The sequence below is a fragment of the Nanorana parkeri genome, unplaced genomic scaffold, assembly GCF_000935625.1.
Source record: "Nanorana parkeri isolate BGI_ZX_2015 unplaced genomic scaffold, ASM93562v1 scaffold28, whole genome shotgun sequence".
Lineage (NCBI taxonomy): Eukaryota > Metazoa > Chordata > Amphibia > Anura > Dicroglossidae > Nanorana > Nanorana parkeri.
Window position 1 is genome coordinate 2744450 of NW_017306296.1, and position 14173 is coordinate 2758622.

General features: G+C 39.1%; 1 protein-coding gene across 4 annotated transcripts in view; it reads right to left on the bottom strand.

The window, feature by feature from the left end:
• The window catches only part of PAK5 (p21 (RAC1) activated kinase 5), a 98542-nt gene that overhangs the window by 21287 nt on the left and 63082 nt on the right, over window positions 1-14173 (bottom strand). For all 4 annotated transcript variants that reach the window (XM_018566832.1, XM_018566831.1, XM_018566825.1 and 1 more), the window contains one exon: window positions 3622-4407. In XM_018566832.1, coding sequence (XP_018422334.1) covers window positions 3622-4407 — 786 coding nt within the window. The remainder of the gene's footprint in view (window positions 1-3621; window positions 4408-14173) is intronic.

A 14173-nucleotide genomic window follows, 5' to 3' on the forward strand; every position in this document is an offset into this window, starting at 1 on the left:
GCCTCCTTGTTTCTCTTTTTTTGCTTCTGTTTCTTTGTTTTTCTTTTTTTACTTTGTTCTTAACTTGTATACAAATTGTATAATTTAATTTTCTTTAATCTCCTTTGCATTTTTGCTAATGTGAAAACATTCTTTAGGACACAACGAAGGTCAACTACTGGATAAGGTTTGAGAAGAAATCTTTCAAAACACATACGTTTACTATTTGGCACATCTTGTATAATATTAAAGTCTATATGGGGACGCATACCCGAACATCAACTTGTTTTAATATTTCAACTTTTGTACTACTTTTATAGTTATAAACATAAAAACTAATTTTGGCAAATAAAATGGAAGTCAATGTTGGAACAGTGCAAAACTGTGAATGTTATGCTCATTTAAAGAAAGTTGAATGGTAAGGATAGTTTGAGAAGATGACACAGTATTGTATATAGTATGTTATCTAGATGAATCAATATCATTTTCGCAGAAGAGCAGCCATGTTGTTCACCTCATAAAGTAATTCATCCCTTACATTTCCCCTTTTTTAGCATTGATATTATTATACAGGATTTATATAGCGCCAACAGTTTGCGCAGCGCTTTACAATATAGGGAAGACATTACAATCACAATACAAATCAAGACAAGATGGTAAGGAGGGCCCTCCCCGTGATACATGATATATGTAATGTTGTATTTGGCTATTGGTACCTAGCGTGCAGCCTTCCCTGGGCTCAGGTTTAGGTTCAAGAAAGAAGGGCTCATTTCCTTTTTGTTATATGATTTTGGAAGGTGTGGTGTCTTGAGTTTACTGCAAAGCTTGCATTACCATTAGCAATGTTTTAACCCTTTTGCTGCGAGATCAACTTTTTAAATATTTTTTCTAAAACGTGCATTTTTGGCCTGAATAATAATTATAACCCCCAAAATATGACATATTTTCTTAAAGCAGAGAACCTGTAAAATAAAACGATGGTAGTTGTAGATTTTTATAAAGCACAATATATTGAGCAATTTAAAAAAAACTATATCTTTAGCTACAAATACATTAAAATTATTTTTAGTGCATGCAAACACAATATAATAAATACATTATTAGATGTCATGTTGATCATTATTGCTTCTGACCTAAAGAAGAGAGGTTCACTCTCGAAAGCTTGTCTTTTATATATTTTGTTAGTCCAATAAGAAAGGTATCATTGCACACTGCAATACTATGACTTTGTTTTTTTTGACATCACCTCTTACTTAAAATTGTATGCCCCCTACACAATAGCTTTCTGCAGATGACGGGTCTTTTTTATGGCTTTTATTTTTACATCAGGGGTCAATTAGATTGCTAATGTCTCTCCTGCACTCAGGACATCTGATATGTATGTGTAATACATTGGTATCAATGATTTCCATCACCTGAGGCTTTGTTCACACTAGTGCCTTGTGGTACCATGCCGTAAAACATGTGGTTGTGAGCAGTGATATCATTGATTTTGAATAGCACCCAAACACGTCTCAACAGTGCACTGCAACTCATGTTAATGAACTAGCCTGCATTGTGATAGGCTGTGTTGAGAAAGCTGCAAGTGCTATTTTCAGCCAATTGTGGTGAGTTGGCAGCCTGGTCAAATTAATGGGCTGCCTTAGTGCCCTGCATGGTAAAATGCATTGTAACGTGCATTAACAAGCGTCAGTTAAATGCATCTAAGCGGATTGGCATGGTGTAAATTTTACCTAAGGGTTTTAGGGGTGGAAAATAATAGATAAGGACAAAATGATTTTTACTAAAAACTAAATATGTCCCCTCAATGTGGTGCAGAAAGCAAACCTACTGACCACCATCATCATGAAAGGCATTATGTCCTTTCATTGAAGTTTAGTTTCTAATAACAATTATTACTATGATTTAAAAATAATGGGTTAAAGAAAGCTCTACCTCCCTCACACAAATATATCTAGTCCTGCACGTATTTTTATTGTATTCCTAATGATAATGTGCCACAAACAACTGTGATAATGAATATAAAAGCAGAATGATTATAGTATTTATAGATTGCATAACATATATCTCAGTGTCATGATGAACTGAACACATATGTTTTCAATAAGAACAAAGATTCATATAATTATTGAAAAATAACCCATCCTGGGTTTTTTTTAATTTTTCCTTACCTTTTGAAGCAAGTTATATTCATCTCCAGGTCCCTCACCAGTGCAGGGGACTGCTTATGCAGATGGGATCAAAGGGCAACAGCTTTGTTAGACCTGGTATTAGGTCAGATCTAAAGGTAAGAGTCTTTCTGAGAGGGGTGTCAACACTGTGGGTTTTTAATAAAGGTGGAGGATAAGAAGAGTGAACTCATCTTGAACAATTTTGGATCACCATTATACCTTTGTTTGCTGTCAATTTCATAAGAAGAGCGTGTTTATTTGGAATGTGTTCTGGATCACTGTTACATATTAGTTTGTTACCACGTGTATGAACACTTATTATTGGGTGACACAATTTATAGAGATTCAAGTGGTTTGCTTGACACTTTTATACACGTTTTTTTTTTGTTTATATGTTTGGTTGTTATTATTGTTGCATTATTTGGCTGATCCTTTGGCTCTCTTCGACAACCGGAAAGGGCTGCTGTACAGACTATTCACTATAGCCTGTACAGCAGCCGAGCGGCATTCCAGATGTTGGATCAGCTGAGTCAAAGTTCTTCTGCACTTTGGCTCAGCCGAACATGTTCAGCAGAGCATGTTCGGCTGACCGAAGTGCCGCCGAAGGCAGCCGATGTATGGCTGATTTCAGCCGATGTATGGCTGAAGTCGGCCGTACTGAGCCGGAGTGTATAGCCGAACGATTTTTCGGCTCACGTCACTTCAGCTGGGTTTTTCACTCGGATGCCTTCGGCAGCTTTGTGAATAACCGCCTAAATGTATTTTCTTAAATGCAAGCAGACTAAGTACCTGAATTTGACCTGGAGTCAGCCCCTTGCAATTCCTGTATAGCAGAGCTCAGAATTATCAGAGGAATAAGCAGCACAAAGAGCCAATCAGTTGTTATGTGTTAAAAAAGTCTGTGTGCTAAGAAAGATTATGCTAATAGGAGGAAGTGAAGAGTGAAAGAGAGATGAACTCATTAGTCTGCTGCTTCTCCATTCACTGTCCAGTCACAGGCTGGGGAAGGGACAATACTTATAAGCATTACTTAACAGCAACAGTAAACAACCAGGTCCCCTTTCCTGCCAGACAGGGATATGCAGCATGGCAAAGCTGTGCAAAATGTTAGGACTGGGTGGACAGCAATAACAATTATTTGATGGGTAAAGCAGCTCCCATATTTGTATTTCATCTGTGTACTTAACTGTTTGCCTGAAGTTAAGCTTTAAGTTTAAGATACGGAGAAAATTTTTTATTCCTTTTAATGTAGAATGCATCTTAATTTGTTATCATTTTTTCTCTCCTTTTTCTTCTCTGATTTTACGTTAGACAGAAAAAATACATATTCTGCAATAAATGTTAGTTATGACAGTAAATATGCCTACCTATTAAGCTTTTTCTCAGGCATTAGCTCTAATAATAAACTTTGCAATCTTGCTTAATAGGTGTGCTACATATAAAAGTACAATATAAAAAACTGATATATTACCTTTGGAATGCACGCTGCGGTTTCTGACAAACGTGGGTAGGTGTACGAAGCAAAAGAATTCCCTTGCTGGTTTGTTTTCAGTGCACCATAAGGTATGACTGGTTCTTGAAGGCCTGATCCTGACCTTGACCTTTGTCTTATGGCTGGTTGAGGACTCGTTTGAGTTACATAGGATGACTTTGGTCTTTTGTCATAATCATCCTTAGAAAGACCATCTCCCCATTCGCTATACTCAAGTCTTTCTTTTGAGCCTTCGCTCAACATGACGGTCCCTGTAATAGAAGGTGGAAAATAGTCCCTGTAGTCCTGAAGAGATGTTCCAGTGACCCTGTTGTAGTCCCATGGTGCTCCACACTGGTCAACAGATTTGCTTTTTGTCTCCAGCTGTGGGTGGTACTCTGAGGCATAACTCAACATATCGGCCTTCACATTTTTTACTTCAGGAAAGTAGGCTTCGTAGGACCTCATTTTAACCGGATGCCCATTGTGCCTGGATGGCTTGTTTGCCCTGTAGTAGCCCTCTGCCTCCTCTGCACTCAGACTTCGTTCCTTGTACCTCTCAGAGATACTGCTTTTGGGGATCTCAGGTTCGCAGCTGTAGTGAGAGAAGGCAAAGAAGCCATTTTCTTCTGGGTAACTCTTTGAATGGTTGGAATGTCCTTGGCGTGGAGTGGGTGGACTTTCTTTTCTTAGGGAATTGGAACGGGTTACAGAAATGTTGTCGAAATCTTCTAGCAAGCCATTGATGGAAGCATCTTGTGAAGGTTTACTGCCTCTAACGATAGTCTGGAAGATGAGATAATCACAAAATAAACAGTTATTAATTCAGATTAAAATAGTAAATTTTTATACATTGCTAAAGGCAGGTTTGCATCTCAGTGCCTACCAAAATTCATATACAGTATTTCTGGGTGACCTTTACAGCTGTTTACTACAGTTGCCCTCAACTTTTTGAAATGTTTTAAATGGCATCACAAATGATCTGTTTACAAGTGACAATCAAAGACATCCTTGCAAGGAAAAGGTTAATAATTACCCCTATACCACCAGTCTCTGCTGCCTTCATAAGCTACACTTGCTGAAACATCATCAGCATATGGCACACTTCCAGGTGTGTTGGATGCTTGGTCCACCGCTAAGCCCTGTGGTTCTTTCCTCTGGCCTCTACATCACTACTGTGTTCTTAATGATATAAAGGCTGGAGAATTCATAGCTGATTCAAATGTAGCAGCCTCCACTAAACCGCACATGCTTTTCATGATGTGTCTGGAAACATTTACACAAAAAGATGTGCTGAGGGTAGGCAAGGAGAGCCAGACAGGAAATATTTTCAGTGTTATTTGAAAAAGCTATCGTTAAAATGCCTTAAGGTGTGCATGCATGCTGTTCATACTAGCAAGCCAACTGTGACCTAGCCTTGCGAGAATAAACTTCTGTAACTTCCCTGTTACAAGTCTCTATGTGCAGAGCCCTGTGTCTGCAAATCAGTTTATCAGGCAATAGAGCGGACAGCAAAAGAAAGGATAAAAGAAAGAGGATACATTTTCAAACATGCCTGTGTTGCTTACATACACTAAAGAAGCTAAGACGTTTTAAAAAGGCATTTATCATTTAAGGCATTGGTTATCTTATGCAAAGAAAAAAAAAAAAGTCTGGACCCTCATACTGAATTACAAAATGTTTTATAAAGAAAGATGGCCTTAAGTTATGTGGCAATATGCAATAGCCAACGAAACCTTAGTTTCCCATATTTGAATTAAAAAAGCAGTCTGGTTGGTTGCCTTAGAACCTTTCCACAAACATGGGCAATTCAACATGGGGAGATGAAGAAAACAAATCCCATATGCAAGGAAAGCCTTCAGTGAAAACCACATGGAAGAATGAATGATAGATCCAATGATAAAGGCAGCTGAGTTTCTATGCAGATATAAACTTTTCCTGTAAAACTTGAGCTTGGACCCAACCTGTCTTGACTTTAAGTTTTCCTATTGTTCAGCAAGTTTGGCCAACCCTCACATTAAAGCACCAAAAAAGTAGGGAGAAGTGTTGTAAAAGATAAGATTTGTGTATACTTTTAACTGTCTATGCTATTGCTTTACTAAACGTATAGGCTGTTCACTTTACAAGGGAATTTGCACTTTACAGGGAACATTTCCCCTTAGTTTAGTGAATGAAGTGAAGCTCTGCTGACTTCCATCATTCAATCATGTGCAAGCAAAAATACTGGGTTTTTTTCATTTTCCTTGAACATGATTGGGTATTCATTGGAATGAACATTTTCAATTCATTCACTAAGCTAAGAGAAAATTCCCCTGCAAAGGGAACAGCATATTTGCCTTTCCTAAATAACCCCTCTGTCTCTGAATCTCCTGATCATTTTGATACGCAGTTATTACAGAAGCTAACCTCTGCCCACACATGTTTCCATCATTTGTTCAGTCTAAGTTGCCAATGTTTGTAACGGGTTTACTTCAAAGTGTATGTGAAGCCACATTTACACATTTAGATTGGGAAGGACCCCTAACAGTTTTGTTCCTCTTGTTGTGTGCTGTGGACAGCCCTATCCAAGAGACAACACAAAGTGAGAGGAAATCTCTCCACAGCGAGGCGATATCCCAGAAGATGTTGCCTCACCTTCTGTCCCCGCAACAAGTAAAAACAAGTTTGGATTTAACATCACTTTCTGTACAGGAGGTCACCTGAACAAAGAGAGAGGGTAAATGTCCCTAGGGGAAATACACACAGCACACGAAAAACCTGACAGTGATTTAGCACTTCCTCACTTTACCCAAATACGCTTTCAGTATACTGTTTGGCATTGTATAAATCTTCATACAAACTGACAGTATAATCGCAAATGATAACTATATCTTGGTAGATAAGCAGCTTAAGGGATAGATTCATATTTCAGAATCTACTGTTATCATTACATTTGGGTGTGCTAATAACTTGCCCCTGTTGCCTGTTAAAAAATACTGAAAGAAAAGTACCCTGTATAAAGCAGCTTTATAGTAACCTGTACAGCTGGTGGTAAGTTAATTCTTTCCTCTCTTAAACAGCTTTGATCGCCACTGCTGTCGGTTTGTTGAATAGTGTTCCCCCGCTGTGTGCTGAGGTTCCTCCTACTGACCCCTACATGACTACAGGATACAGTAATGACATCGGGGTCAGCAGAAGGAACCACAGCATACAATGGGGGACATGCTATCCATCACACCCTGGAAGAGTCAGATAGCAACAGCACCCTGAGCTCTTTAGGAGAGTGAGTCTTCAACACACCACCTATCAGACAGGTAAGCATAAAGCTGCTTCATTTAGAGGAAATGTCACTTTAAAAAATATATATTATTACTTGATGGTATCCAAGTCAAAAGCAAGATTTTGTTTGTATTACTTGCTAATTAGATATTTGTGAAAATAGGTAGAGTCAGCCCTAGTATAAGGAGACTTTTTTTTACCAGGGCTAAAAATCTGATCTGAATCTATTGGTGATGCTGCGAGCAGCACACTTCCAGTCATTCTGATATAATAGCAATATCCACCACAGTTCACTCATATTAGGCCATTGACTGTCTACTTGTTTGGTCCTGATAAAGATACAGATGGTGCAGATTCCCTTTGGTGTACCTAGCTGGATCACATATTAAAAAGTCTTTACACCATTTGTGAAATATAAAGATCCCATGTTGTTGCAACTATCTCACAATTGTCTATGATGATATTGCACCATTTTTACAGTTGTAGTTGTGCATGGTCAGTCATAAATGAACCCTGACATAACTGTCACAAATAAAATCAGACAGAAAGAGATTTCTGTAACTGATCACAGAAATCCATGAGCATTGTGCTACAATCTACTATGTAGTGCAGCAACTGCATCCAAGTGGTTTGATGGCAAATGCTTATTTTCCACTCATTGGAGACATGGTGCGGTAGTACAAACACAAATCTAAGAGCAGGACCATGTAGATGATAGTAAAGCTGTGAACACTTCCCCCTTACCTAATTCTCTATCCCTCCATTGAGCTACCACTGCCCTATCTGTACTGATTGTAGACAATAGGCATGTCCCCACAACCATTTCTGGGGACACAAACAACCTAATAGCAAGCCCAGGCATGGCCACAAGAGAGGTGGAGAAGTTTGGCTATGCAAATAGTGACTACCAGAAAGACATTATTTGCACATCCATGTTGTGAGGATTATACTACATAGAAACATGCTAGGGTAAAACATTTATGCTGACATCTGCCTGCATCATGCTAAAAGTTTCCTATTTTTAGTTTGCCCACAGGTACTAGCGCATTAATAGTTAATATGGCCACACTCAAGGCTCATGTACAATACAGAAATAATTATGATAAAAATAAAAGAAACAACAACGGTATTAATATATGATCTGACTAATAAAAAATAACATGGAGTCAAACACAATTTAAATGCTAATCTACACCACATAGATTATACAACAATAGCAATGTTCTTGTTAAGCAATATTATCTTTTTATGCGTTTTAGCAAGATAAGCACTAACAAAAATTAAAATGCTATGTGTTTCAGTTAAGGTGAAGCAGCCTGTTTGTTAGTGGTTTTGCTGGAGCTGCATTGTCCCGCATATCCTGGGATGGTTCACAGCAGCCATGACAGAAGCCATATTTCATGAACTGCCTGTGCAGGTCTGTCCTCTGGTGATAAGATATAATGAATCTGGCTGTGAACACAGCTGTCCTCCCCTGCTTCACAATGAAGATGAAAAACTGCATCCCTTCCCATACACTGAATTAACTCTGACAATTATGAAGTAGCTAATTAACAGTTTGCCCTTAGAAGACCTTACATGTAACAATTCTCATCACAACTATATACACTTTACAGGTTAAATAACAACATATGTTATCTTTTGTTATTGTATCAGTTACATTTAATAATGAAATATTTTTTGGGGGCTCTGTACAAGATCTACACTTCTAGCTGCATAAAGGTTTTCTGAGAAATGCGAGAATTATGTGCCAAGGTTATTTCACAATGACTTGTTCGTGCAGGCAATAAGTCAAATCAGATAACTACTACTGTTATCCAGGTTAAAAAAAATGGAGATCTGCTTGAAAGAAAGATCAATACTTTTACCTAATACGTGTAATGCATAATCTATACAATCCCTAGCACATCTGGCAGGTCTCCCTTTTTAAGAATAAATGTTTAATGAGGTTTTTACATAACGATAGGTAGAAATAAGGTTCAATGAGTATGGATCACGACAAGGAATGTACATACACTTTGAGACACTATGGCATACAGTATGGTTATGGCAACATGTCACATACACAATGAATAGTGTGGAAATGTATGAATTAATGTTTTCAATGCACTGGAATACCAAAGGCAATTGGAACCATGTAGGAAGTCTAGTTGGTGTATCCCAAAGTGATCCTAGGAGAAGAATACGATTGGAGAGAGAAAGAAAACGAAAGAGGGACGGAGAGGAAGAAAGATCCACAGGTAGAATAAATGGAGTAGGACAATGTGGGGGAAGTATTGGGTGGATCCCGGACAGGACTGAAAAAAGATATGTTGAATATACCACATTTTCACATGGGCGTAAAAAGAAAGGTGTGTTAAAACTAGGGATGCACCGATAAATAGGCCGAAAATGTAACTTTTGGCTAAATGCCGAAAGTGCTATTTTCTGGCCGATAGAGCGGTGCATCCATTCTTTCTCTCCTCCCCGCTGGGCGCTGATCTGTGTCCTAGCGGGAAGGAGGGAAACTGTCAAAGGCGGCGAGCGCTGCAGGAGGAGAGCGCTGTGAGTGGCTGGCGTCTCTACTCCCCGCACCGCTCAGCTTCCTGTCACAGATCAGAGAAGAGCAGTGTGGGCAGAGACAGCCAGCGCTGTCACAGCAGTCTGAGCTCCGCTCACTCAGCTTCCTGTGACAGCTGTCAGGAAGGAGAGCAAGGTACAAACACTCTGTGATCAGTGATCGCTGAGTGTATGTAAATAATTGAGGACAGAGTATGGTTTCTATATCCTCAATTATGAATGAATGGGAGTGATCTACATCACCTCCTGTCCATTCATTATTGTGGTTATAGTAAACATACTGAAGGGAATTTATCAAAACTGGAGCAGACAAAATCTGGAGCAGCTGTGCATGACAACCAATCAGCTTCTCTCTTTCTTTTTCAAATCTTACCTGACCAAATTGAAGAGAGAAGCTGATCGGTTGCTGTGCACAGCTGCTCCAGATTTTGATAAATTCCCCCCATTATGTTCTCATATTATGAATGAACAGGAACACTCAAAGGATTCATGTTCATTTATAACAGGGGATGCAGGAAAAGAGATTGAGGACTTTGTGTCTCTGAGGACTTTGTGTCCTCAATCTCTTTTTTCTATTTTAAAAGGGAAATATCAGGGGTCTGTTTAGACCCCTAATAGTTCCCTGAAGCCCCTAAAAGTAAAGTAAAAAATAAAAATATTTCATAAAAAATGAATATATAAAAATAAATATTTAGAAAATCTAAAAGTTTATAAAAAATAAATAAAAATAAAATATTTGAAAAAATGTGAAAAAGTTAAAATAAAAAACATTTTCGGTTTCGGTCTGAAATTTTCGGTTTTGTTTCAGTTTTAAAATTTTCATTTCGGTGCACCTCTAGTTAAAACACCTGTGGATTGTATATAGCATTGAAATGTATTTTTGGCATTTTTTATGCGTCTAGGATGCTTTTGTAAAGTGCTGTCTAAGCTCACAGAATGCCAATATGAACAGCTTTTTTTGACAGGAAATGTACTAAAAGTAAAAGCTTTCCGAATACTCTGCATGTTTAAAGTTAGTAGCAATGAAGATCACCAGCACTCGCAGGATGAGATAAATCCAAGTGTTCTGTTCATTGTAGAACCATGTCACATGTGTAATGTAGCCAATGTTTCAGAACCACACAGGGTTCCTTCATCAGGGCAAACATAGTGACGATGTTTGCCCTGATGAAGGGACCCTGCGTGGTTCTACAATACTGTAAGTAAACATCTTTGTTTACTTTGAGTGTTTAAGGTGCATATGAGAGTGCAGTCATTGATTAAAACTGCAGCATTTGTCAAGTTTTGCAAGTTGCCAGTACCTGTACAACATTTCTATTTTCTTCCAATAAGTTGCATGTCTGTTTTGTGGTTACCATGAGTGAACCGCTTCACAGCTCGATGTACATTCTTAGCATACCTCAGTGACCAGATAAATTAAGTCTCGTGCACATGCATGGCAGTTGTGTCAACCCAGGCTCAACATTTAAGATGGTTGAAGATGCGGAATCTTAAGGAAGACAGGTAAAAGGTGTAAGTGCCAGTGTGGGAGCTCATGGGTGTGAAATTATTGAAGGGGAGGGGAGTATAGCGGAAGTTCAAAATAAGCCATACTAATACTTTATATTTGGGAAATCATGTTTCTGTCTCTCAAGTCTATTAATAGAAGAAAATACCTAGCTAGGGTAAGTTTACATGGGCAGTAAGACACTGTGTAATCTCCAACTGCCCTTAATGGGTTCACTAAAACCTAACAAACAGTTATCCTAATGTGTACCTTGTTTATCCACAATTTTAAGTATATGGTGAACGAGATAAAAAAAGTCCCTTCTTTTTAAAGTGAGCTATTTTCAGAGGAAACCAATGAGATCCAAAGCTTTCGTTTGGCTTACATAAAGATCTTTATCCTTGTGGTAAAGCGTGAATTGAAACTGCTAGGGTCCAACCACCTTGACACTTTGTTCTCTTTCTTATAATCACAATATTTCAGACCAGCACTATGTCTGAATAAAAACACATCTTTTTTATAGCTGTTTAAAAAATAAAAAACATTTTGTAAAGTTTTTAACGTACTGCTGCGTTTTCAAGCATATCCGCATGAAAGCTGGATTTGCACGATAAAGGGAGCAGGATGTTCTGGAATCTTGTTTAGGTTTTATCTGAAGATAGTCTTCAAGTTTAACGGCTGTTTTGTTGTGTACAGTCAACAGTCCTGTCCAATACATAATTCATGGGGCCCCAATTTCACAGCTCTGTCACATCCACTGCCATATCTCTATTTAGTTGACTTTTGATGTGCCGCATTAAATAGTGAGATGGTAGGTAGCATAACAAAGCTTGATCTATGCAGGCATAGTTGGGGAATCCAGGGGTGCACAGAGGATTTTTCCTCCAATAGTAGGCACTTTATGGTACAGACTCATTAGCAAATGAATAGGCTGCAAAAATCATATTCTAAGACCTAAGGTTACCTGAAAAAATAATCTCAAACAAACACTTTGAAAGACTTACTATTATAGGCCTGCCTCCGTTTCATGCCACTGTTAAGCAGTTGAATAAAAGAAACCCATCTCCCATAAGGCAATGAAGGTGTTCTTGTGCTGTATAGAATATTATTTCACGAGCATCCATTTGATTTGCAGACAGATCACTTGTCAACTTCAGTAAAGCTTTTCTACACCCAAGACTCCTAAAATCAGCTACAACAGTAGGCTTGGATTTTAAGAAAGATTTACTGCGCTGGAAGTTGACCTCTATAAATGTCAAGTAGATGTTAGGGAAGCCCTATTCTTGACAGCACTAGCTTTCTGCTCTGAGATCTCACCTGACTAAGTTTGTGACATTCACATTTAATAGTGACTTTTGCAAGTTTTTATTGATTTTTTTTAAATAATTTCCTGAATATGCCAAGTATGAGCTGCTATACTTAGTAAGCACTGACAGACATAGTTATACCCAGTGACAGTACCAGACATAAGTAATGGAAAAAGCTGGCATGTGCCAAGGCGTTGGCATTTGCAAAGTATTTGCAGATGTTTAAAATGACACTAAACTCCGGAGTTAAATCTTAAAATTGCATTTAAGTCCCTTAACTATTAAAATAAAATTGTCTTATTTGGGTATTACCTGCTGTAGATCCTCAAATCATCTCTGAATTGGTGCTGACACTGTCCTTGCTTCTGGAGGGTGGCTACTTTTGTTCCCCATGGTCCCTGTGTGTGTTGGTAAAGTAGCCACCGCTCTCAGCTCACTCCCGTGATGGGCAACAAGCTCATGATTAGTTTACTAATTTGTATTGAGATTGTTGTCCATCACGGGAGCAAGCTTGGAGCAGTGGCTACTTTACAACACACACAGGGACCATGGGGAACTAAAATAGCCACCCTGCAGAAGAGAGGATAATCACAGCATGAATTCAGAGATGATTTGAGGATCTACAGCGAAGTGATACGTAAATAAGCTAGATTGTTGTTAATAGTTAAAGTCCTTGAATGCATTTTTTAAGATTTAACTTCTGAGTTTATTGTCACTTTAAGGCCTAGTTCACACCTGGGCGTTTTACAGCGCGTTCCTACATGCTGTAAAACGCTCAACATGTGAAAACCAATGATTGCCTACGGGCATGATTCCCACCTGGGCGTTTTACAGCGCATAGGAACGCGCTGCAAAACGCCCTAGGCCCAAAGAAGTACAGGAGCTTCTTTGGGGCCTATTTGCCGCGCGTATCCATTGGGATACAGCCGGATAGCCCTCGGAAACGCGCGACAAACGTGCGTTTCTTTTACCGCAAATCGCGGTAAAAACATGCAGCACGAAACGTGCGGCAAATGCGCATATTCCGTACGCCTAGGTGAGAACCCAGCCTAAGCCTACTATAATGCATTCTCAAATATCAATATGCAGGAACATGACTAAAATATTTACAGGTATTCCTCACTTAACGACCGAGTTCCGTTCCTACGACCAGGTCGTTAAACGGATTGGTCGTTAAGTGAGGAACTCTATACAGTACTGTACTGCATTAGTACAGTACTGTATAGCGTTGCCGATGTACAGTACCGAACAGTGTACTGTACATCGGGCAATGAAAATACTTACCGGGACCAGCAGTGAAGATCGGAGGATACCACTTCCGCCGGCGACACGGCGCACTGACGCTGACGCGCAAGGTCGGAGGTCGATCGGCGGTCCGTCGTAAGTGCGAGTGGTCGCAAAACAGGTAAGTCGGTAAGCGAGGAACATCTGTATAACTGGGAACAAGTTTGGAAAGTGTGAGGGACCAGGGGTACACATTATTTTAATATTACTGATTCTCTCTATGCCAGAAATTTGTCTAACTGGTTCATGTATAAGGCAGTGCTATGGCCCTACAGGGGGCCATACCACTGCTTAAAAAATAAAATGTGGATTGCTTCTGCTTGCTTCGGGACTGAATGAGAGAAACAAGAAATAAAGCAAGTGAGCTCACATAAGCTGTCAAACTCATTTGACTGGCCTCTCCTCCAAATACAGAAATCTTTACGCAGAGCAAGCAGAGAAAACTCTATGAAGTACCACAAGCTCCATAATGCAGCCTGCATTTCATGAATGGCTCCCAAAAAAGGGTTGTACGTGTAGAGTAACCTAGAAGTTTATTGCAGAGTGTGAATAATGGTATCCACTCTCCATTATAAATGAGCCCATTAGAAATGAATGCCACAAGTATATGAATATTTTCAATTTAGCCCCTAAAGCAATCCTGTGCTTTAACCATTTC